The following is a 23,810-nucleotide window of genomic DNA, read 5'->3' on the forward strand; positions in this document are numbered from 1 at the left end:
CATACCACTCTGCTTTTTAACCCATGAACTTCTGTGAAGTGTGAACTGGGCAAATCACTGCCACAATGGCCACCTTTTAGGTCCCCCGATGTGAAGTTCCCTCTGGCCTCAGGGCCTTCGAGTATGCTGTATCTTCAGCATGGAAGGCTACTTCCCCCTCTTCTCTGCTCAGCCAACTCATACTTGACTTTTTGGATTTTAACTCGTTTATTATCTCTTCAGAGAAGCCTCCCCCAACCACTCAAATCAAGTCAAATTCCCCTATCGTATATTCCCACAGACTGTGTACCTTTCCTTCAAAAAACCTGTTAGCATGGCAATCTCTCCTTTTTGTTTGGTTAAAATGTCATCCCTCACTAGACTGTGGGCTCCATGAGGGAAGGAACATGCTGGGTACCACAGATGTTCAGAGTTTGAACACACCTGGAGTGTGGCGCGCCAGAGGCATTCCACAAATAACCTGATGCATAAATGGGTCGAATCACTTATTATGGATGTCTCTGGACCAGTTACTTCCTCTCCTTGGGGCCCACATCCTTCCTCTGACAAATGAGGGAACTTAGACTTCATGATTCCTAAATTGCTACAAGCTGCCCAAAGCACAGTGAGAATTCCTAGCGTGAGAAGCTCCAGAATTAGGCAAATGGAAGTGGTAACAGTTAACTCTCCATTAGGTGCCAGGGCTGCGAGGCTAATGGGCAGTCCCTGAGAAGCATCACCCAGTAAATAACCAGTGAGATTCTCCAGCAGACCTTTTCCTGGAGTTGCTCACATGCACGGAAAGCAAACTGTCCCCAACTTCTCTCCTCTGTCAGCTGTCAGCTAATAAGGCTAATGACTGATGGAAAATGAGGAGGAGGGAAAAGGGAAGGAGGACGGGAAGTGAAAGGAAGAGGGAGTGGGGAGGGGGTGGTAGGGGAGGGGGAGGAGGACGAGGACAAGGAGCAAAGGACTGAAATACGAGATTCCAGACAACTGAAAGTCAACTATGTTTGTTAATTCTCAGGTTGGTTCAATACATTGCTATTAAGCACCCCCTCCAAATTAGGCACTAGGGACTCAGAGATTAATAGGATATGGTCCCTACATTCAAGGGTCTGGTGGGGAGAGACAGAGAAACAGATAATTACAGTTTCATCCATGCATCCATCCATCCATCCATCCACTCATTCAAATATCTGTATTTAGACAGCTAATCTGAACAGACTGTGGGGCACGCATATCCTGGATCCTAAAGTGTAGCCAGGATGCACCAGTTGGTAGCCTTGAATTTTTTAAGCAAGCTGAACCCTGGAAAATATTTTTCACGAAATTTATCTCTTGTCCAAAGCCATCCCTAATCATGAGTTGGAAACTGTCAGGAATTGGGAGGTAGCCAAGTTAGTGCACGAGTCACTGTGTATTCGTGTTTGACTATAGTATTAAGAAAGAGTCAAGTCCTGCTGGTCTGCCCTGACCCGTGGCAGTGGTACCAACTGTGGTTGGGTCAGGCACTGGTGCCTCACAGATGAGAGGTGGCCTCCGGGCGCCACCAGCTGCTAGCTGAGGAACCCACGCGTCTCTCTGAGCCTCGGTTTTGCCCTTTGCACAACAGGAAGAAGGCCATACCTATGTCACGGGGATGAAGTGAGGTTTAGATGATTTAATGGATGTGCTAAGAAGAATGCCAAGTACATGGCATATACCGGTATATAGAAATTCTTAGTAGTAGGAGTACTGGGATATTCCATCTGGCCAAACATTGAGGCATATGTCTGGCAATGTTTGGCTCAAGTATTCTGACTCATTTTTAGGAAAGGAGGAATTTACTGTTCAGCCTCTTACCACGACACGTCTCTCAATGGATAGCTCCATAACTGTTTGGCCCCAGAGGATGAATCATCACAACACAATTCAAAGGTAAGGAGTCCCTTTCTGTCTGCCCTCAAGGCTGAGTGAACCTGGCCCGAGTCAACGCTGTCGTGAGCTTGTGAAGCTTCGGCAGAGGGGATGCTGAACCACAACAGAGGAGGAAACCCCACCCTGGAGTTTGCTCTCAGCTGCTCACCCAAGTTCATTCTCTCTCTCTTTCTCTTTCTCATACGTACATCCCATAACACCTTTTACGAAGCTGAAACTGTGCATTATTTTCAGGATTATCGTATGTGTAACAACTGAACCCAACTGCAGTTTCCTAAATAAATATGTGTTTAAATAAAGGCATCACTGAATATTTATGAATTTCAAGAGACCCATGTGTTCGGTTCATAAAAGCTGTGAAGTAATTTGGAGGGATTTCTTCCCTCTAAGTCGAAAGGTTCCCTTAAGCGGGTGCCTCTGTCCGGGATGCCACCACCAGGCCAGACCCGCAGCCCTTTTCTCAATGCAGTAGCACCTCGGAAACATCAGGAAGCCAGTAGGGACACTGGGTGCTACCCGGTGTCAAGCAGACCATAGCATCTTGTTTGGGAACATTTTTCAGCTCACACTTGAGGGCATTCGCCATAAATAAACATAAAAGGGGGTTCCACGGTATTTCTGGGTTTGTGTGTGTGTGTGTGTGGGTGGGAGGTAGAAAACAGCCAGTTCCTTCATCTCTGAATTATCTAATATCAACTGTCAAATCTAAACACCCACCTCCCAACCCCACCCTGGGGGTCATCCAGAGACAGGGAGTTTCTGTCAGAAACAGAGAGGCAGAGACAGCAGTAGGAGGCGGGGCTGTGGAGCGGAGCCAAGGTGCTGGTTGGGAGAAGGAGGGTACGCTCCTTGGTTTCTGAGCCTCAGTTTCTGGGCCTATGAAAATATACAGTAGCTTACCTCTCGGCGTCACTAGGAGCACCGAGGAAGACCATCTGGGGCCAGAGCACTTAGCTCAGCCTCTGGTGCTCAGGAGGCCCTGCGCCCACCCTTCCATCCTTCCTCCCTTCCCTCCAAAGCTGCTCCTTAATGGTTTTAGCATTGCTTCCCCCTTTATGTTTCTCTTGGGCCTCTCGTGGGGAACAGGCCCGATGGTAGGCAGAAGAGCTGGGCATGTTCCCCTGTTGGTGGTGGTACAGCTTGGGGGAGAAGGGATGGGGACAGGTGGCCTCAGGGCCCCTGGGGAGCTGCTACCCCTAGACAAACCCCACTCAGCCATGGGGACCTGGAAGTGCCAGCCCAGCTCACTCTGGGACACGGGACACTCACAATTCTACTCAAACTTGGCCAACACAGCTGGTTCAGAATAGCTTTTGCTTGCTGTGGAAAACCACGGTCATTTCTTTGAGTTGCCTTTTCTCATCGTCTCCCGAACCCCAAACTTGGCTTTCTGGCTGTGCCCAAACTCTCTTGGTTCCTCAACCGTACCATTCCTTTTCTCATCTCTGGAACTTTCCTTGTCTGTCCCTTTCCACATGAGCCACTCTTCCTTGTCAGTGCACCGGCCAGCCCCTTCCCTTCAGCTAGTCTCTGAGACAGATATCCCTTCCTCCGGGAAGCCTGCCCTGACCTCTGGATGCCCCTCCTGCGTGCCCCAGTGCACAGCTGGGCGTGTCCCTATCACACCATGGATCACCCGGGCTAGTAAAGGAAAGAGCAATTTCCTCTCTCCTTGGCCTGACTGAGCACCACGTGAAAGGACTCTTACCTGCTTTCTCCATCCCGTTATCTCTGTCACTTAGCACAGAGACTGGCACACGGTAGGTGTGCAGAATGTATTTGCTGGACTGAACTGAACCCTATTGTCTACTCCGTGGCAGGAGGAAAAAGCAATCGGGTAAATTTATGTCACGCACTGGAAAAGGTCAAGGATAGAAGACAGGGCAAGCTAGGTCTCAAAGGAAGGTACGAGAATAGCCAGAGGGAGGAACCAAGGTAGCCAGATGGTGGGGGGCAGTTGGTACTATTGGACTTTAGCCCCCTCCTGCCACTAGCCCCTCCCCTCTGGACCGCCTCCTCACCTGTACCCCATTACGATTCCCCCTTGAAAAGTCGGGGGGAGGGCGGCGGGAAGAAGCCTTGATGGCATCTCTGATTGGCTGTTCCTTCAACTGCTCTTTCACTAACTGATGGAACCGGCTAAAATACGGTTTCTAAGAAGACTTTATTTTTTCATTTATTTCTTTACTGCTATTTCTTACTATGAAATAAATGAATTGATGAGGGCATGACCAGCCAAAGTTGTCTGAAGTCGTTAATAAAGAAGCATGGTAATTTCCAGGGCTCCCTTCGGGACCTTATCAATCATTCTGGAGGTTCTTACCTTTGTTTCATTATTTTTAAAGATGACATGATGGGGGGGGGGGGGGCTTCTGTTGCCTTTTAAGTGACCTCTGGAGAAGCCAATCTGGGCAGAGCGTAAATCACACCTCTCCCTCCTGGTTCCAAGCTGCCCGTGGAATGTGTCGGCTTTGGCCAAGGTCGGCTCTCTGCCTCCTGCACCCCTCTCCCCGCTGCCCCCTCTATTCTAAACCTACCACCAAGCAAGCTGCTGTGTTTTGAGGCCTTGATTTGCACAGACCTCTTGTGAAAGCACAAACACCAGGGCCTGGGTGCATGTCCCATCATGTGGATGACACGGCCATTAGTAACCATGGCAACCTCCCTTCCCAGGCTTTTGTGGCTCCACAGGCCTAATTTACACCAGTCTCTTCCAGATTTGAAGGGGTTCTGGGGACCCACTCAGCACAATTATGAGCTGTGTTATATAGTGAGAAACTCGCCTTCCTTCAGCCATGACTGGGCAAACACCAAAACCTGTCAGGTTGAAAGAAACAACCCCAAATCTCTGGCCAGTAAACTTGGTTAACTACCCTTAAAAATCCAAGAAAGGAAAGAAAATGAAAATGAAAACAAAACAAAACAAAACAACACAGAAAGAAAAAGGAAAAGACACATCCTTTTCAGGTCCGTTTCTTACAGCAGCAAACAGAAAGCAGGCAGAGGCTGTGTCCCTATAACTGCTTGTAGACTGAGGAACGGAGAGGCCCCAGAGGGTGCGTCCAAGATATGCCACAGCGCTGTCACTCATGGGCAGGGCCTTGCAAACGAGGACACAAAATCCACCAGCCGCTAGTGAGACCAGGAAACCGAAGGGCTCCATAAGAATCTGCTTTTTGCTCCCTTTCCTGCTTCTATTCGCTCTCGCTAGGACTTGCACCCTCCACCCCTCACATGCCTTAATGTACGTCCTCCTTACAAGGGACCAGGAGTTCATGATTTCTCTGGGGCCTTCTAGCACAGTAGATAACATCTCAGGAAGGACCAGGCGAGGCCATCATGTGGCACACGCCTGCCTATTGCAGACCACTGACTCTAGACATCTCGTCGTCAAAATTCCCTGACTCCAGGGAACGAGCGACTTATGATGGACACCTGGACCCTGAGTTCCTGGATGCCTGAGAGGACATGTGCTCCAGACCGCAATGGTCAATAAAATCCCCAGACCCCAAGCAAAGATGAGACTCCGGCTCCTTTCCTTTTTAAGTCTCCCAGACGCTCCGTCCGTATCTGTTCTCAATCCCTCTCTCTCTCCCTTCAGTAAACTCTGCTCTCACCTCCTGCTGGCTCACACCTGCTTTCCATCCTGCATGAAGCCAAGGACCGTTTTGACTGGTCCTGCGGGACCCCCTCCAGGTCCTCTGACCTGGCCTGCCAGCATCCCTGGTTTCCTTCCTTTTTCAAACAAGAACTTTTAAAAAGAACTCATCATCTGTGTCAACATCTCCGTACCCTACAACCTATATGGACTCTGGTAATACAGAGAAAGCCAGCCAGCATCCTCGCCTACTTTCCTGCGGGGAGCAGCGAGGGGGTTACCTGTTAGGCCTGGCCAGCCTCGGCAGGGATGCTGTCGGAGTCCGAGCCGGCCTGTTCTGCGGTGCCTTCGGCTGCTGTCTGACTCCAGCTATCCGACCTGTCTGAGATGGCGTCCTCCTCTCCGACCGTGACCTCCACCCAATCCACAACGCCCGACTCCTCATTCTCGTCGCTGCCCTGGCCGTCCCGGCTGCTGCCCTCCGACCTGTCCGAGGTGGCTTCAGAAGGCTTGGCCGGCACACCATCCTTGGCTTGCTCGTTGCTCACTTTCACCCTGGGTACCAGCTTCTCCAAGTCCTCTTCACAGAGCTTTTTGGGGTCCTTGTAATGTTGCTGACCCACGTCACTTCCATTCTTTGGGCTCTCAGTGATGACGGCTTTCACTGCTTTCCTTGGTGGGGCGTCGTAACCGTGATCTCCCGCTATCTGCTGGTGCTGGTACTGCTCCATCCACTTTAAGGTTCCGGTTTTTAGCAAGCACCTGTTCTCTTTGAACCAGCGCACAATTTCAGTTCGGACCAGGCCCGTCTTGGCTGCTAACTGGTCATACTCCTGGGGAGTAGGCCACTGGGTTCTTGCAAACGTGCTCCGCAGGAGATGTACCTGTTCTTGATTTTTCGTAATTGCTGGTGAAGGGCTGGGCAGAGAACTGGCTAACTGGGCACCGGAGAGCTGGTCAAGTCGAGACAGAGCACCATTGGGGGCCACCACATCTTGGCCTTTTTTGCCAGTCCCCATGGAATCCAAGACTGCTTGTTCCATGCTGTCCCGAAGCTTCCGTCTCTCTGAGAACCAGGATTCGATCTCTCTCCTGCTCAGCTTGGTTTCCACCCTTAGTCTATCCAGTTCTGCTTGGGTCGGGAAAGAGCTTTTCAAAAAGCTGTCCTCCAGGGTTTTAATCTGACCCTGTGTTTTTTCTTTGAATTTCTGTGGGGCAAAGTCCGGGTACGCGTGGTACGCGCGGCCGTGTCGGGAGGCTGCGATGGCCAACTGGTCTTTGGCAAGGGATTCGCTGGTGATGTGGACGATGCCTCTTTGACACCGATACCGGTGATCGCTGAACCACTTCTTGATCTCACTCCTGGCAAGGCCGGTCACCTCGATGAGCCGATAGACCTCAGCATCGTCAGGAAACTGGCTCTGGAGAAAGCTTGCCTTGAGATGCGCAATCTGCTCCTTTGTCTTCTTGCGGTCACTGGCTGGCGTCAGCACAGGGTTGGCCACCTTGGGCGGGGGCTCTGGCACCTGAGCTATGTGTGGACGCTTGGGCTCGGGGGCGGCCTGGGGAGTCACTAAAGGCCTTTTTTGGCCATGGTTGGTCACTCCGGCCACGGCAAGCGTGATGGGGGAGCAGGAGACCGTTGTTGATCCGCTGGTCACCTGAGTCAGCACCAGGCTGGTCTGGCCGAGAATCTGGCACGGCAGAGCTGTCTGGAGGATGGGCTGTGACATCTTTGTGGGCGCCAGCTGGGCCGGCAGCACGGTGATCGTGGGGGGTACTGACTGGATAGTGCCATTAAACATCTTTTTCCGGGCCTCCTCCACCTCCTCCGGGGACCAGCTGATGCCATGCTTTAAGCGCTGTGTGGCAAACCAGATTCTGATGTGCTCTTCTGGGTGTTTGGAAGCAGCTGTCAGCCAGGACAACTCGGCCTGGGTCGGGTAAGGGAACTTGTTGAAGGAGTTGATCATGGTGGCATTCGTGTCCAGGGCAGAGTTGTATTTGGTAGTATTCAGCGGGACGGGGACCTTCGGGACAAGGTTGATATTTGGTGGGAGCTGGACAGAAGGCGTGACGTGCCCTAATGTGTCCTGGAGGAGCTCCACGCCTCCGAGTCTCGAGAGGATCTCAGCCGCGTCTGTCACCAGGCGGGCAGTCCCTTCCACGTGGTTCTCGGGCGTGGCCTCCTCCGGCTTCTTGGGCACCTTCTTGGCATCGGCTTTTGGTTTCCCTGGCTTCATGATGGGGGTTTTACTCACTGAGATTCCGGGATCACCGTCGCCGCTTCCGGGGCCGCTGGTGGTGATGGACACGACGTGGTTGGTGGCTTCGATGGACTGCTCTAAGACAGTTTGATTATTGCGCTTGATTAACTTCAGCTTGAAGTTGGTCTCCCCGGGATGGAACTTGGAGTTGTGGTCAGACAGGGAGTCGTACTTTTTGGTTGTGAAGTTACATTCGGCACACACGTATAAGGGGTTGAGAATCACGTTGGGGTGCTGCGTGTCAACGTGCTCCGTGAACTCGTTCAGGTTTTGCGTGGAGTAGGGGCAGTATTTGCATTCATAACCACCTTGGAGTTTTTTGGATTGGTTTTCCCCTGTAGATTTCACCTCTATCACTTCATTTTCTTTGGAAGAGTTCTCGGGTTCTACTGTCCAACTGTCCTTGGTTGTTTCAGGCTGTGTTGTGCTGTTTCCTTTTTCTTTGGCCCTGTCTCCTTCCTCGGGCACATCTTGTTCTACTACTTGTGATGTCCGAACCATGCACGGGGTTGTGGATTTTCGCTTGCTCGCCATGCCGTCTGTCTGTGTGCAACAGCTTAAATTTGGGGAGGGGGGTGGGTAGGGAAGGGGCAGTGAAATTTTTGGAGCAAATCAGATAAAAGGCTTTGGGCTTTATTCCCCCTCCAATGGCTTTGGCTTCCCTTGAATGCTGAAGTCTAGTGTTTGAGTGTTCAGAATGATCTCAGCACAAAAAACTGTAACTGCTCCAATGGCTAAACACAAGAGGCAGCATCATATCTGTGGGACAAGAACAAAGATAGGGTCAGTGTTTTTCCACAAGGCAGAAGAAACTAGCATTTCTTTCTAACCCACCCCAACTGGCACCCACAATAAAGCAGACACCTAGGTACGCACAGACAGTGAGAGAGGATGCACATGAAAATAAAAGATCACATTCTTTTCTTCCTTTCTTTGGGAAGGGCAGTGGGAACCAGCCCAACGCAAGCAAAGGAGGGTGCAGGTCATTCGTTCATGTTTAGAGGCAAACAGATACAGAAATGCAATGAAGGCTCTAAGCTCTGAAGTGGTGGGTGGGGTGGCAGAGATGAGATGTAGAGATGTCGCTGGGCTCTCAAGCTGCTTTAATTGATGGTACATCAGAAGCAAGAGGCTTACCTGGAGCCACCAAATGGTGTTTATATGGGTATTAGAAAATGGATATCAACTCTTGTTTCTTATCACAGAAGTCACCAGTATAGAAAATCCAGAAAATGCTTTCAAGTATAAAGGAGAAAAAAATCACCCTGAATACTGTAGTTCCTTTATTTCACTTGAAATGTTCCCTCTTTCTATAAATAATGAGCAAAATAATGACTTAAAAATGGCTGCATGATACTACCTTGGGGGGATATACACATGTGATACATTTAGTCATTCAGCTTTTGTTGGACATTTTTTTTTTCTTCAATTTTTGGCTCTTCTCAACAAAATTGCAGGCAACACCGTGAGTCCTTATTTCTGGTAAGTCCTTACGATGAATGCTTAGACACAGAAGCACTGGGTTAAAGGATATGTGCATTTTAAGTTCTCTTCACTCATTTGGCCAACTTTTCCATCAGCTGGCCCTTCCCCTGGCAATGAACGGGAATGCCCAACTTACCACTCGACCTACATGGAATATTACCATGGAAACGCCTTGCTGATTAGATAGGGTTAAACCATCTTTTTTTTAAATAAATTTTTTAACGTTTATTTATTTTTGAGACAGATTGAGAGAAGGACTGTAAGCCGGGGAGGGGCAGGGAGAGATGGAGACAGAATCCGAAGCAGGCTCCAGGCTCTGAGCTGTCAGCACAGAGCCCGACGGGAGGCTCGAACCCATGAACCGTGAGATCATGACCTGAGCCGAAGTCAGATGCTTAAGTGACTAAGCCACCCAGGTGCCCCAGGGTTAGATGATCTTAATACACTTTTGTGCTTTCCTTCATTGCTAATCAGGTTGAACTGCTTTCATAGATTTACTTGCCCTGTGTGTTCTTTCCTTTTGAATTGTTTATTCATGCCATTTTTCTCTTGTGATGCTCAGTGGTTTTAGTATTGATTTACAAGTCTCTATATTAAGAGCATCAGTACTTTATTTGTTGCAAAATGATTCTAGTCGATTGTTTACCTTTTATGTTCATTCGTGTTTGTTCGTAGATGGCATTTTTCGTGTTTTTACATGCAAAAGTTTTACGTTTTAGGCAGCAAATTTACCAACCTTTTTCTTTTGTGGCTCCTTTCGCTGTGATTTTTTATATAGAAAGTGGTTCCCAGTTACAAGAAACAAACTGCTGGTTGCCAGAGAGGGGAGGGTTTGAGGGGCAGATGAAGTAGGCGAAGGGTGATTAAGACGTACAAACTTCCAGTTGTAAAAAAAAAAAAAAAAAAAAGGTCCTGGGATGTAATGTACAGCATAGGGAATATACTCAATAATATTGTATTAACTTTGTATGGTGACAGATGGTAACTATCTGATTGTGGGGATCATTTCATGATGTATAAAAACATGGAATCACTATGATGCACACCTGAAACTAACAGGATCTTATATGTCAATTATACTTCAACAGAAAATAGATAAAAATCACTTGTACATTAAAAAAAAAGTGGGGCGCCTGGGTGGCTCAGTCGGTTAAGCGGCCGACTTTGGCTCAGGTCATGATCTCACGGTCCGTGAGTTCGAGCCCCGCATCGGGCTCTGTGCTGACAGCTCAGAGCCTGGAGCCTGCTTCAGATTCTGTGTCTCCCTCTCTCTGCCCCTCCCCTGCTCATGCTCTGTCTCTCTCTGTCTCAAAAATAAATAAACGTTAAAAAATAAAAAAATAAAAAAAGTGATTCCCTGCCTTGATAGCTGAGACATAGCATTCTATGTTTTCTCAGAGTGTTTTAGCTTTATTTGTTACATTTAACGCATTTGGAATTCAACTGATCTTGGGTTAAGCTGTAAGATACAATTCTAACCATTTTTTTTGAGAGTTACCAATTATCTCATAGCATGTATTGTGTTCTCACTAATTTGTGAAATCATCTCTGTCATACATTACATTTTTATATATACTAGGGCGTTTCTGGGTCATTTATTCTGTGCCTCGTATCTAGCTATTGACACACATGACTTATTATTATTATTATTATTATTTTTTTTTGTAGATTAGAGTATGTTTTAATGTCTGGTAGAGTGAGCTCCTCCTTATCACTCTTCTTTGGCAAAACATTTCTGGGTTAGTTTGGTCATTTCTTCATATAAATCAATTCCCATAAATCAGAATCATCTGCAAAATAAAATCCTGTTAGAATTCTGATTGGAATTGCATTAAACAAATATTAATTTGGGAGTACAGGAACAATTTGCTTATTAGGAGTAGCAAAGCCGGGGAAGTGGCAGCGTCCAGTGTGTAAATGCACGGGCTGGTGTAGAGGGCGTCTTTCATTTTGTGCTTAAAGGAGAAGGGAGATGTGTTTTGAAAGGAGTAGAGCTGACACCTGGGGAGAAGGGAAAGGGAAAAGATGGCTGTTACCTCCTGTCCCTCCCGCTGCCTTGGGGTTGAGTTCCACTGAAGAGAGTGCTCAAGGGTGGAAGTGGAGGCTTATTTTTACGAGCAACTCTGCGGGACTGTGCCCACACACATCTGCTTAGGGGCTCAGGTGACAAAGCTGAGCAGGACTTGGGGAGGGGCATTTCCCCCTGTGAATCCAGAACCCAGTTATTCTAACGAGAAGCCCTGGCATTCCCACGCTGGACAACGTCATCAGCAGTGGGTGAGTGTCCCTCCGGGCACTGGTGAGGAGAGGACACGGGCACAGCAGAGCAGAGGGAACCGTGTCTTTTTGCTGACCACACCCAAACTGACATCTTCAGCCTCCATGTCCCTGCTGCTGAGACTCTTGGTTTCCCCCTCGGCCATACGTTACCTCCTCCAGAGTTTCTCATGTCTGTCAGTGGCTCCACCATTGGTCATTCCGGCCCAAACTCTCCTGGGCTCACCCCAACTAATCCGTCAGCAACGCTGTTGACTCTGTCTTCAGAATAAATCTAGTATCTGACCCTTCACACCACTTCCACACCCCCTGCCCCTGCCTTGTCTAAGCTACCGTCCTCTCCCACCTGGAAGTCTGTGGCAGCCTCTCAAGGGTCTCCCGCTTCCTTCCTCTCTGGAGCAGCGGCATATTTTAAGATAAGAATCAGTTCATGTCACCTTTCTGCACAAAGCCCTTTCTCCAAGCCCTTATAACAGCCTGCAACCCCGGCATGTTCTGGCCCATACTTCCTGCTCCCCCTTGCACGTCACAGGACCTCTGCCCTAACCTCCCACCTCAGTGCTCACGTCCCCATTTAAAAGTCATCCTCATGGCATCTGGGTGGCTCAGTTGGTTAAGTGGCTGACCCCTGGTTTCAGCTCAGGCCACGATCTCACAGTTCGTGAGTTCAAGCTCTGCATTGGGCTCTGTGCTGACAGTGTAGGGCCTGCTTGGGATTCTCTCTCTCTCCCCCCCTCTCTGCCCCTCTCCCCTCACTCTCACTTTCTCACTCAGAAATAAATAAACATTAAAACAAAAATAAAAGGCATCCTCCCACAGAGAGACCCTTCCTGACCACCACCCCAAGTAAATCAGTGCCTCCCTCATTACTCTGTTTCCTTACTCCGCTTGGCTTTGCTTTCTTCACAGCACTTTTCAATATTTAAAATTTACTTAGACATTTTGTGACTGAAGGAGGGAGGAGAGAGCATTTATCTACTTTTTTCTTCCTCTAGGACTTTCAATATGACAGCCACTAGGCAAATGTGGCCCTTCGAATTTAAGTTAATTAAAATAAAAGAAAATGAAAAAAAAATCAGTTCCTCAAGTTACACTGGCCACATTTCAAGTGCTCAGTAGCCACACGTGGCTGGTGGCTTTTGTATGAAGCGGCGCACAGCTTTTCTATCATTGAGGGACCTTCTACTGGACAGTGCTATTCTAGAACATAGATTCCATAGAGGCAGAAACTTGTCACTGTGGTTTCCTCAGAGCCTAGAACCACACCTGGCCCGTAGTAAGCTTCCTATGCATGTTGGCTGAATAATTAACTCAGGATGGCTGCCTCGTGGGGCCTGTGGCTGATACGGAGAGAGGAGGCACGGCAAAATGTCCTGCTGTGTGTGCACGTGTAGGCACCCTTGTGTGTGCGTGCACGTGCGTGAGTGTATGCGTGGGTGTGCGCCGGGGGCATGAGCAGAGGGGCTCTGTAAGGGGGAAGGAGGTCCTAAAGTGCCACAGAGGGTGTCCCTGTCGTGACAGCTGGTGGCTACATTTGCACACACTAGCCAAGAGACTGGGGAATCTGAAATATAATTTTTAGAAATTTTTTAAATGTTTATTTATTTGAGAGAGAGGGAAAGAGAGAGAATGAGCAGCAGAGGGGCAGAGAGATAAGGGGAAAGAGGATCTGCAGCAGGCTCTGTGCTGACAGCGGAGAGCCCGGAGCGGGGCTCGAACCCACGAACCACAAGATCATGACCCGAGCCGAAGTCAGATGCTTAACTGACTGAGCCATGCAGGCACCCCTGAAATAGGATTTTTAAGCAAGGGAGCAAAAGGAAACTTTTCGCCTGCAAAACAAAGGAATCGGGCAGGAATGGGTGCAGGGGAGGGAGGGGGAAGAGGTTCTTCTTAGAGAAACTCCCCATACGTAGAATGACTTAAATCTGTTGACAAATGGGGCCCAGAAGTGAACCAAACTGTGGTAAAACATCCTAAAACTCCTCAGTGTTCCAAAAACCGTGGTTCAGAATAAACAGCATCTTCTACAACTCATTTGGCGACCAGGAGTCCAAACCACAGCAGATCAAAAAGAAGGAAAGATGAAGGAAGAGAAGACAGACGTGGGGGCAGGGCGCAGAAAACACGGAGCCTTTGAAGAACTCATCTCTCGGGGCGGGGGGGGGGGGGGGCCCCGTGATGGAGTCACAAGAACCACGGCCCTGGGAAGAATCACCCCGGCACCAGAAGGGGCTGAGCGTCTGCACAGCAGAAGCACGTGGTCGGCCTTTTTGAAAGTCTGTGAGCCGCCAGCGGGATCGGGACCAGCGCCCACGAGGCCTGGGCCTCGCCGGCACGAAGGCTACAGTACTGCCAGCCGTCTTCAGGCTCAGATGGACATCTGCCAAAAGCGGCGAAAATAAAGATGTCAAAATGCACGTTAAAAGTCCTGCACATCGCTTCCGTGCTGGGGGAGGGGAGGGGAGCATCACAACCCACCAGCCCTGTGCAGCCGGTCTCACCCCGGCCGGCTTCCCAGGCGCATTCTGTGCCCGCCTGAGAACATTCGACCTCCGGGCGGCAGCGAGTTCTCCCCTGGATGCCCAGCAGTGGGGCCCGAGACGCGATCCTGCCTTGGGGCGGGTGGCCTGAGCCGGTTAGGACTGAGCACATTTGTGCTTCAGATCCTGGCGCCCGGAAGGAGAGGAGAGGAAAGAAATCTCCTTCGTCTGTGACATTCCAGGCGTCCCAGGCCTCACAGGACAACTAGGACAGAGCGCGACAAGCACACGGTGCACGGAAAGGGAGCCAAGGCACCGACACAGACCCTGGCCTCCTTTGCGTGTTTCTGACACTCGGTTTTCCTTTTATCCACCACGGCATCTATCACTCACCACAAAGAAATCCAATGATGAATGAGAAAGGACAAAATCTTGGAATAAGTAACATGGGATGAAAACGGCCAGCCTCTACAGACCATCACGAACAACTCCCTTCCGGGCGTCCGCTGGGCTCTCTTCCCCCTTCCCCGCTTGGCTCCTCTGCTTCTCCATCAGCTTCTCCATCAGCCCCTCTGTGTTGTGCATGGAACGCAGTTCGATTAGACCCCTGTGTGCTGAGTTCGGCTGTGGAAACAGGGCCCACAAAGAGGGAGGAAACCGTGTCCTTGTCCTCAGGGAGCGCACGGCCGGCGTTATTACTGAGCCAGGGCTGGACACCCCAGACGGGGAGGCTTAACCAACAGGAGTGTTTTTCTCACAGTTCTGGCAGTTGGGAGTCCATGACCAAGCTGTCTGCAGGGTTGGTTTCTCTGGAAGCCTCTCTCCTCGGCTTGCAGATGGCCACCTACTTGCCCTGTCCTCAGCACGTCCTTCCTTGTGTGTGCGTACCGCCTGGTCGCCTCTTCTCAGAAGGACACCTGTCACACTGGACTGGGGCTCACCCCAAGGGCTTCCTTTAACCCTAATCACTTCTTTAAAAACCCTTTCTGAAATACCCCACATTCTCAGGGGTAGGACTAGAACTCGTGAATTTGGCAGGTGGCAGGGGAGACCCATTTCAGCCTGTAACAGGCAGGCAGGGGAGTGCCCACCGAATGCCCTCCATGGTGCAAAAGTGATTTATTCGTGTAGACGACAGATACGGAGCACTATGAGTGCAGATGTGGTTCTGGGTCCCCAGGACACACGAGTAAACACACAGGAATCTCTGCTCTGGTGGGACTCGTGTTCACAAGCTGACATGAGCAGAGGCCCAAGAGGTGATGAGCTCTATGGGGAAAAAGTCAAGCAGTGATGAGGCTGGGGTGGGGAGTGCGGTGACCTGCGACTTTAAGTGGGGAGGTCAGGGCCTCCCTCCACAAGAAGCCAGGGGAGCATCGGGACGTTGCACAGATAGGAAGGAGAAAGAGTTTATGAAACACAGAGCAGGCTGTGCTTAATTCCTTAAGACAGGGTAGGAGGATGGCTAATGGCTTCACAGAGGAGGGAATCATCTTAGAAATGAAATGACCAAGGGGCGCCTGGGTGGCTCAGTCGTTTGAGCGACCGACTTTGGCTCAGGTCATGATCTCACAGTTCGTGAGTTCGAGCTCTGCGCTGGGCTCTGTGCTGACAGCTCGGAGCCTGGAGCCTGGAGCCTGCTTTGGATTCTGGGTCTCCCTCTCTCTCTGCCCCTCCTCCACTCATGCTCTGTCTCTCTCTGTCTCAGAAATAAAGATAACAAAAAAATTTTTTTTAAAGAAATAAAATGACCATGACTTTGATTAACTGAAATTCTCCTTACTATGTGGATGAGGCCCCACAACAACTCTGCAGGGCTGTTGTAATGAACCTCAATTTATGGAAGAAAAACCCAGGCCAGGGAGGCTAAGTGCCTTGCCCAAGGTCGCACGGTGAGTTCATGGTAGGGCTGGGATCTGAACACGTGCTCTTGGCACATGACACAGCCTCCCCCGGTTAAGCAGAGTTCCAAGGGTGGGGTAGGATCCTGGAGGACAGAGAAAGGGAAGGGTGACTCCAATCAGAGGAACGTGCTCCCAGGCAGAGGAGAGAGCAGGAGCAAGGAAATATCTGAGGAATGGGCAGGACTGAGGTCAAAGGGCAGGGCAAGAGGGCGGAAGCTGGGAAGAGGCTGGCAAGTCAGGTGAGGCAGAGACTGTGGAGGGCCTTGAATGTCACACTAAGGAGCTGCAATTTCATTCCACTGGCGAATCATGGAAGCAGCAGGGTCTTAGAGAGAAGTTCGTGGGGTGGTGGGGTAGGGATGGCAGGACGAGAAGGCACGTCAATGAAGGTAAGAGCCCCCAAGCCAAGCAGATGAACAATAATCTTGACTACCCCCAAATTAAACAGTGAGGGCCCGGGCTGCCAGAGACACTCCTCCCTCTATCCTTACATTTGTTCTCTAAGCAGATGTTGAGGGCCCTTCCCTTTTCATCTTGAACCTTCTCCCATTCAGTTTGCACTCGCCCCCCAAGGATAGCTGGATGATTCGGGTTTAAATGTGGTAAAACTGACTCTCCCTTAATCGTCTTCCCAACAGCAATGGCAGCTAGCATTCACCGCAGTCCTCGCACATTCCAGGTGTTCAGTGGCTCACTTGTCAAAAACCCTCTGCAGACACCCAAGCTCAGAGAGGTTAAGGAGCTTGGCCGACGTCACACAGCCTGGCGCAGCAGAGCTGGGCTGCAAGCTTTATGGGGACCTTGCTAAAATACAGAATTCGGATTTGGAAAGTCTGGGGTGGAAGTGAGGTTCTGCATTTCTAACCGGGCCCCAGGGGAGGAGAGCGCACAGGTGGGCCACACGTGGAGCCTCCCCAAGGAAGCAAGTCCCCACTGCTATCCTCTCTCCCCGCCTCCTTTCCAGAGATGGGGTGGTAGCATTTCCCGACCTCTCCCTACAAGTGGCCTGCGGCCCTCAGGGGAACTAAAAACGGGTCAAACCAGCAGACCAGCCCCTGGAATCGCTTTGCAAGGCGGCTGACACATAGCCTGGCTGTCAGATGAGAGAAATGTCCAGGCCGTCGAGTTCCGGAGGGAGGCACGTGGGGGAGGGGAGAGTCAGAGCCTGTGGCTGGGGGGGGGGGGGGTCTCCAGCCCAAGGAGGGTCAGAGGTCAGAGCAAGTCAAGGAGCCCGGGCCCCTCGGGCCTCCCAGGCGGGCTTTGCGTCGCGCCTAGGCGGGGAGCACATGGGCCACTCCTAAGGAATCGAACCTTCGGGCTTTGGCGAGGATGCCACTTCTCATTTCGGGGCTTTTCACTGGGGCTGTCAGAGGAAATAACAGGGCTGTCTCTGGGCTTTCAAAGGAAGCATCCTGCCAAGACATCAAAGCCAAAAAAGATGCTTTTAGCTCTGCCAGGTCTTCTGACAGAGCTGTTAACAGATATCACCTCAGCTCATAAGGGTAGACCTCGTGTGCGCGCGCGCACGCATGTGATTGTTCCTTTATGTTCTCAAGTCACAACATCCCCCCACCCCTCCGCTGCCCAGGGAGAAGGAATCCTGAAGGGTAGGCGCGTGGTGGCGGTGGCGGCTGGCGGGTGGAGTGGAGGAAGGAATTGGACGCGGGGGTCTTGGGTTTTGCTCTGCGCTCCTGGCTGCCCAGCTCGCTCATCTCCTTCCATCCTTGCCTCCATCTTTCTCATCTGTTAAATGGGAATCGCTTTTGAAACGTCACTCGGGAGACCCTGAGTTAATTCCTGGAGTTTTACGGATTTCTCCCTAGCCTACTGAAATCTAATGTGGGGGAAAGCCTACGATGTGGCTCCCAAACCACCAGGTACCGCCTGGGGTGCTTTGTAGAAAATGCCCTTCCTGCGCCCCCATGCAGACTTTAAAACCCGACAACCGAACGCAGGCCCAGGAGTCTTTACTTTTAACCAGCAGCCACGGTGACTGACGGGCAGCCAGGTTTGGTGGCCTCGGCAGGAACACGTCCCTCGGCTTCTCCTGCTGCAGAAGTGGCTAGGGGGAGGCCAGTTCTGTGCCATGAAGACTGGAGAGGTTTCTTGCTGCATTCCGTGCTGGACTAGAGTGGAACGGCATGTCCCCAAGGGCGATGACAGTTTGGAGGACAATGCAGACATGGGGGAAGAACCATAGGAGGAGAAGGGAACACAGCATGCTGGATGCCTGGTAATGCAGTATAAGACACCTGTAGACACCACAGGTCCAGAGCAGCGCAACTGGTGGCTGGGGGAGGTGAACTTTAAGACGCTATTTCTTGCGGCGCCAGTGGCTCAGTCGGTTAAGTGACCGACTTCAGCTCAGGTCATGATCTCACGGTCTGTGGGTTTGAGCCCCACGTTGGGCTCTGTGCCGACAGCTCAGAGCCTGGAGCTGCTTCAGATTCTGTGTCTCTCTCTCTCCCTCTCTGCCCCTCCCCTGCTCTCATGCTCTGTCTCTCTCTCTTTCAAAAACAAATAAACATTAAAAAAAAAAAGATGCTACTTCTCGTGTTTTTATGGCTCCGTTGCTCAGACAATTTTTTTTTTTTTTTTTTTAAGAAAAGGCGTTTGCTGATCTGGTTAAGCATGGGCAGGATGGTGTGAGCAGATACTGTTTATAGGCATAATCTGTATCATCCCTACAACACCGGCACACGGCTATGGTCTCCCTTTCACAGATGAGGAAACGGAGGCTCAGAGAGGTTAAATGGCTGAAGCGGGTGGAGCCCAGACAATCCTGGCCCTACACCCACTGCTTGGTCCCCGGAACACACAGTTGTTAATCGTGAACAATTCCATTTCCTGACACTGAGTCTATAAATTAGATTTCTCACAAATTCTGAGTGGCTTTCTCCCTCTGGGAGTGTTCGAAGGAGTAAGATTTTAATTGAATTGTAATGTCTTTTTCCACTTGTTACTCGGAGATGCTCTCTTCTGAGGCAGGAAAAAGCCTGCATGGCCTCCCGTAGCCAAAAACGTTTCAGGGGATGAAATGATGAAATGAAGTCTGTGGCCGGGGCACGTGGCCCACCCCCATCAGCTCCACCGCGCACTTAGGCAACACAGGGCTCCGAGAGGAGGCTGGTGTCTTGCTAGCCGTGAGGAAAAGCGGCGACCTGAGACAAGGCAGTAAGGACTCAGGCAAAGAAGGCCAGCTATGCCTGGGACGGCAGACCCGTTCCGGGCCCATGTGAGCCCAGACCCCAGAATTAACTCATTGACTCAGAAACAACGAATTCCACAGCTCCTTTGCCAGGTGAGACCTTAGCCTCATGGCTGTCTTTCCCCCCCTCGGTCCTCACCGTTAGTGCCCACCTGGTTGGTGGAGACGGACCCAGGCTGGAGCCGGCTCTCCCCGGGTTTGAATCCCGGCTCTGCCGCTTACTGATGGGAGAAGTCCCTCCTTGTCGGGCCACAGCCCGAATGCCCACCTCACACACCCCAAACCCACGTGCAGCCTGGACTGCTCCAAATGCAACAGACTCATTTTCAAGGGCCAGCCTCAGTTTCCACATTTAGAAAATGGCGGGGGGCGGGGGGGATTCTCCAGCGGCAGGATCGGGCTGAATGAGAACCTTTACCGCTGGCCTGGTCTGGTTCCCCAAACAGGTGACTTTAGTTAGTGAGCTGGTATTAGCAGTGAAGTGAGGGTAAGCTGTGCCATTCATCCTGCACCCGCACCCCCTGCTAGGTCTGCCCTCGGGTCACCTGACCTCATTCCCCAAGTCCCCCTTCTCAGCTGCCAACCCCCAGGGAAGGTGACCCAGCTCATCTGAGTCTTGCTGCTCCGAGATTTTCTTTCTCATGTTTTGTTCGTGCCCATAGAAATTTCTATGGCAACTGTGCCAATATTTTTAATCTTCCTAACTTTGCCTGTCTATTTTAAAGATTTTGCCTTCCATCTTGTTGAGAAGATCAAGGTCACGAGACAAAGGTCACCTTCTTCCCCATCTCCACACTCGTGTCTTTCTCTCCAGCTCAGAGGCGGTAGTGGGTCTCCCCATTACCAGGCTAACCCCTCCACCTGGCCTGCGGGCCCCGATGCTCCTCAGGGACTCTAGCCCAGCACTCATCAGTGCTCTCAACTCCCCTCCTTTCCCTGGATTCCCTTCCCTCCAGGAACACCTCCATTTGCCATTTCCCTAAAAAAATAAACAAAGCAAAACAACAGTAAAAAGCAACACCCAATTTCCCAAAGCTGCTCAATTCTGCCCCGGTCTACACATTATCGCACCAACTCTCGCTTTCTATGGTGGAGGTGGGGCGCTCAGGCCCCCAGTGAAGGGGAGACTGCTCCTGTCACTTGTCTCCGTGTGAGCCTGGACAACTTATGTCAGGCTTCTGAAGCCTCGGCCTTTCTGTCTGTAATTCGGGCATGAAAACGGTACCCACGTCAAAGGGTTGCCAAGAGCATCCATGCCCTGGCCCCTAGGTTTGGCTCTGGGCCTCCGACATGGTGTGAGCGCTGAGCTTGCAATCCGTGTTATTGAGACTGTGCAACCATCAAAGCTCTCGAAGTTTGGGATGACTGTTGCTCACCTCTTCCAGTCCCGTACCATTTGCCCCTCACCTCTGCATGCTCTGCCCTCCCTGCTCTGCTGACGCTTTTCTCTCCAACTGCCAAATCTGTCCCCCCATCCCTGACTCTGTGGGGGCAAACTGCCTTCCTCCAATTCCTCCATCCCAAAGCTCTACACGCATCCTGGTGGACAGCCAGCTACCAAACAGCCCGCCCAGCCTGGCTCCTCTCTATAGGGCCCCAGAGCTTCTGCTCCGACTGCTGGCTGACAGTGAGGCCAGCCTGTGTGGACAAAGGCTGGACGGGCCATTGTCCACTGAAACCGGATTTTTTTTTTTTTTAACAAGGCCAAGATGATTCATGAAAACCAAGGAAAATAATAAATAAATTAAAATACCAGAGGATCCGGGGCACCTGGGCGGCTCAGTCGGTTAAGCGGCCGACTTAGGCTCAGGTCATGATCTCGCGGTCCGTGAGTTCGAGCCCCACGTCGGGCTCTGTGCTGACAGCTCAGAGCCTGGAGCCTGTTTCTGATTCTGTGTCTCCCTCTCTCTGACCCTCCCCCATTCATGCTCTGTCTCTCTCCGTCTCAAAAATAAATAAACGTTAAAAAAATTTTTTTTTAAATACCAGAGGATCCATCCCTGCTCAGTTGGAAAACAGATTCTACTCAGTCACCCCTCCTGGAAGGTGTAGCTGATGGGGGAATTTGGCAGAGGCCGGGCTGGATGGCCTCAGAGTCTCTTCCAAGTGTGTCTTCTCTGCCTCTGTGACCATCGCGGGGAGTCTCACGGACACCCCAAATTGAACCCTTCTAGAGCCAAGCTGATCCCTTCCCTCCCAAACGTGGTCTTTCTGTCATGCTCCTCTTTCCAAATAAAAGTCCCATAATCTTGTCCGTTATTCAGGCTGGGAACCCGGATTCTCCTTCCCCTGTCCTCCCCCTGCCCCCTAGTTTATTACACCGGGTCTTCCTGACTCTGCTGCTTTTACCATGCCTCTCAGGCCCTCATGCCTCTGTGCGAGGTCAGGTTTTCCTCTCACCCCCCCTCAGCAGCTGCAAACACTCCCTCCATCCTGGCCTGGCCTCTGAGCTTCACCTGCCAGCGGCCTTTCCCACCTCCTCTGGCCATGGCAGTTCATTCTTTGCTGAGAAAGGACCCACTCTTGGTCCATGTGGGCCCTCTGGCAGTGGGCGTGGGACTTAGTTCTGACCGCTCAGAACCCCACGTCCTCCAGCAACGGCAAGTCATTACAGAACGGGCTCATGGCCCGAGCAAAGCAGTCCGAACCAGTGGGGTTCCCTCTGGGGCTTCTTCCGGAACCACTGGGAGACACGTGCTCCTTTCTGGTGGAGTTACCGAGCCGACCGGATGCGAGCACACGGTTTGCACCACTGCCAGCGGCCTTCTTGCCACACGAGGGGAACAAACCTGAGAGTGGAGCCGAATGCTGGGCTGAGAGATGCAGACAGTGAGTCCTGAAAACATCCCACTGAATGCCGCTCTGCCCGAATCCAACATACTTATGTCAGTTTGATGGGGCTTTCTGTCACCTGGAATTGAAAACATCTCGAGAGACACAGTTTCAGGCCAACCTCCTCCCTGCCACCATATCTTCCTAAAACAGCAATTCTCAGCCTTTTCCTGCCATGACAGACATGCTAGGTGACATGGCCATTTGCAACATTCTCTCGTTCTTGTTGTGATGGCCATTATTCCACACCATCCCTTCCCACTTAAGGAAGATGCGCAGGATGTGAGCGGGAGTGCCATTCATATAGGGTCACTTTTGCGTCCCTGCTAATCAAGAAAAGACAGTCATTCACAAACTTTACTACTTTACTTCTGAAGCAATACTTCCTGATAATACGTACCTCACAACTGATGCCATGACTGAACATCATGTTTCTAAACACAGATCTGACCACATCATCCTTGCCTTGAAAGCCTCGCTAGGGGTAGGGGGAGCTGGTTGTGAGACATGCTTTTCACCACCCGGTTCCATTTGGATACCCCCTTCCCACCCTCGAAACTTCCTGGTATTTTAAAAGGGAAATACGGCAGAGGACCTATTTTTTTAGCAACAGAAACATGGGCCTTGGAAAAGAGAACGCAACTTATATATTTGTTGATTCATTCATTCATTCACTCACTCGTTCATTCACTCCGTCCCTCAGGTCTGCTATATCCCAGTCACCGCTTTCGATACTAAGGAAAGGGGCGCCTGGGTGGCTCAGTCAGTTAACTGTCTGACTTCGGCTCAGGTCATGGTCTTGCGGTTCGTGGGTTCGAGCTCCACATTGGGCTCTGTGCTGACAGCTCAAAGCCTGGAGCCTGCTTCAGATGCTGTGTCTCCCTCTCTCTCTGCCCCTCTCCTGCTTGCGCTCTGTCTCTCTCTCTCTCAAAAATAAATAAACATTAAAAAAAATTTTAGATACTAAGGAAATAAGACAAAAGATTCCTGCTCTCAAGGCATCTATGATCAAGGAGGGGAAGACAGAAAACAAATGGAGAACAACGTCTAGATAGTGCTGAGTGATTTGCACAGAGTTTTGAAAAATGATGTGATGGTGACGGAACAGCCCTGGCAGAGAGATAATCAGGGGATGCCTCGTCAAGGAGTTGAGTTCTGGGCCTAGAACTCTATCAAGAACGAGCTGCCTTGACGTGATTGTGTGTTATCAGTGACCACAGAGGGGCAGACTCACTGACTGCTGACGACATTCGATGTTTGCCGCGAAGTAATTTTCAAACTGTTCAGTTGTTATTTAAAAATTCTGTTCTCCCCAACGGTACTTTCTTGAAAGGCTTTAAAAAGCTTCATCGAGAAATACAACTTTTCACTTACTAACGTGAAAACAAAACTCTTCAATAGTTTTATAATGGAAGAAAGTTCTTCTTTTCCTTACTTAAGACAACTGAGGAAAAGTTGAATCTGAGATAAGTGGAGAGCTCCAAACAGCTCCAAAAAAAGTTCTGGAGGGGGGTGCCATCTGTGAGTCTAGATAAAATATTAGAAAAAATTTTAATCTCCAGGTGTTCTTTAAAAAAGTGGATTAAAAAACCAAAACTATAGCATACAGGTTTTGTTTGTTTGTTTGTTTCTGAAATCGTTTTTTTCAAGTAGTTAAAATGAAGCATTGTCTTGATGGCTTATACATAAAGACTTTGCACCCAAAAACCATACACTGCTTTCTCTTTTTTTTAAAAAAAGATTTTAATGTTTATTTATTTTTTTAGTGAGTGAGAGAGAGAGAGAGAGAGAGAGAGCGAGCAAGACAGGGAGGGGCAGAGAGAGAGAGGAGAGAGGAATCCCAAGCAGGCTCCGTGT

General features: G+C 50.5%; 1 protein-coding gene across 3 annotated transcripts in view; it reads right to left on the reverse strand.

Annotated features, from left to right (window-relative positions):
* The window catches only part of ZHX2 (zinc fingers and homeoboxes 2), a 164,164-nt gene that overhangs the window by 7,553 nt on the left and 132,801 nt on the right, over positions 1-23,810 (reverse strand). For 2 of the 3 annotated variants that reach the window (XM_030304545.2, XM_030304546.1), the window contains one exon: positions 5,779-8,523. In XM_030304545.2, coding sequence (XP_030160405.1) covers positions 5,782-8,298 — 2,517 coding nt within the window. In that variant the 5' untranslated portion in view covers positions 8,299-8,523 and the 3' untranslated portion in view covers positions 5,779-5,781. Of the gene's footprint in view, positions 1-5,778; positions 9,506-23,810 lie in introns of those variants that run through there. The other variant, XM_030304547.1, reaches the window with a different exon arrangement.

The sequence above is a fragment of the Lynx canadensis genome, chromosome F2, assembly GCF_007474595.2.
Source record: "Lynx canadensis isolate LIC74 chromosome F2, mLynCan4.pri.v2, whole genome shotgun sequence".
Lineage (NCBI taxonomy): Eukaryota > Metazoa > Chordata > Mammalia > Carnivora > Felidae > Lynx > Lynx canadensis.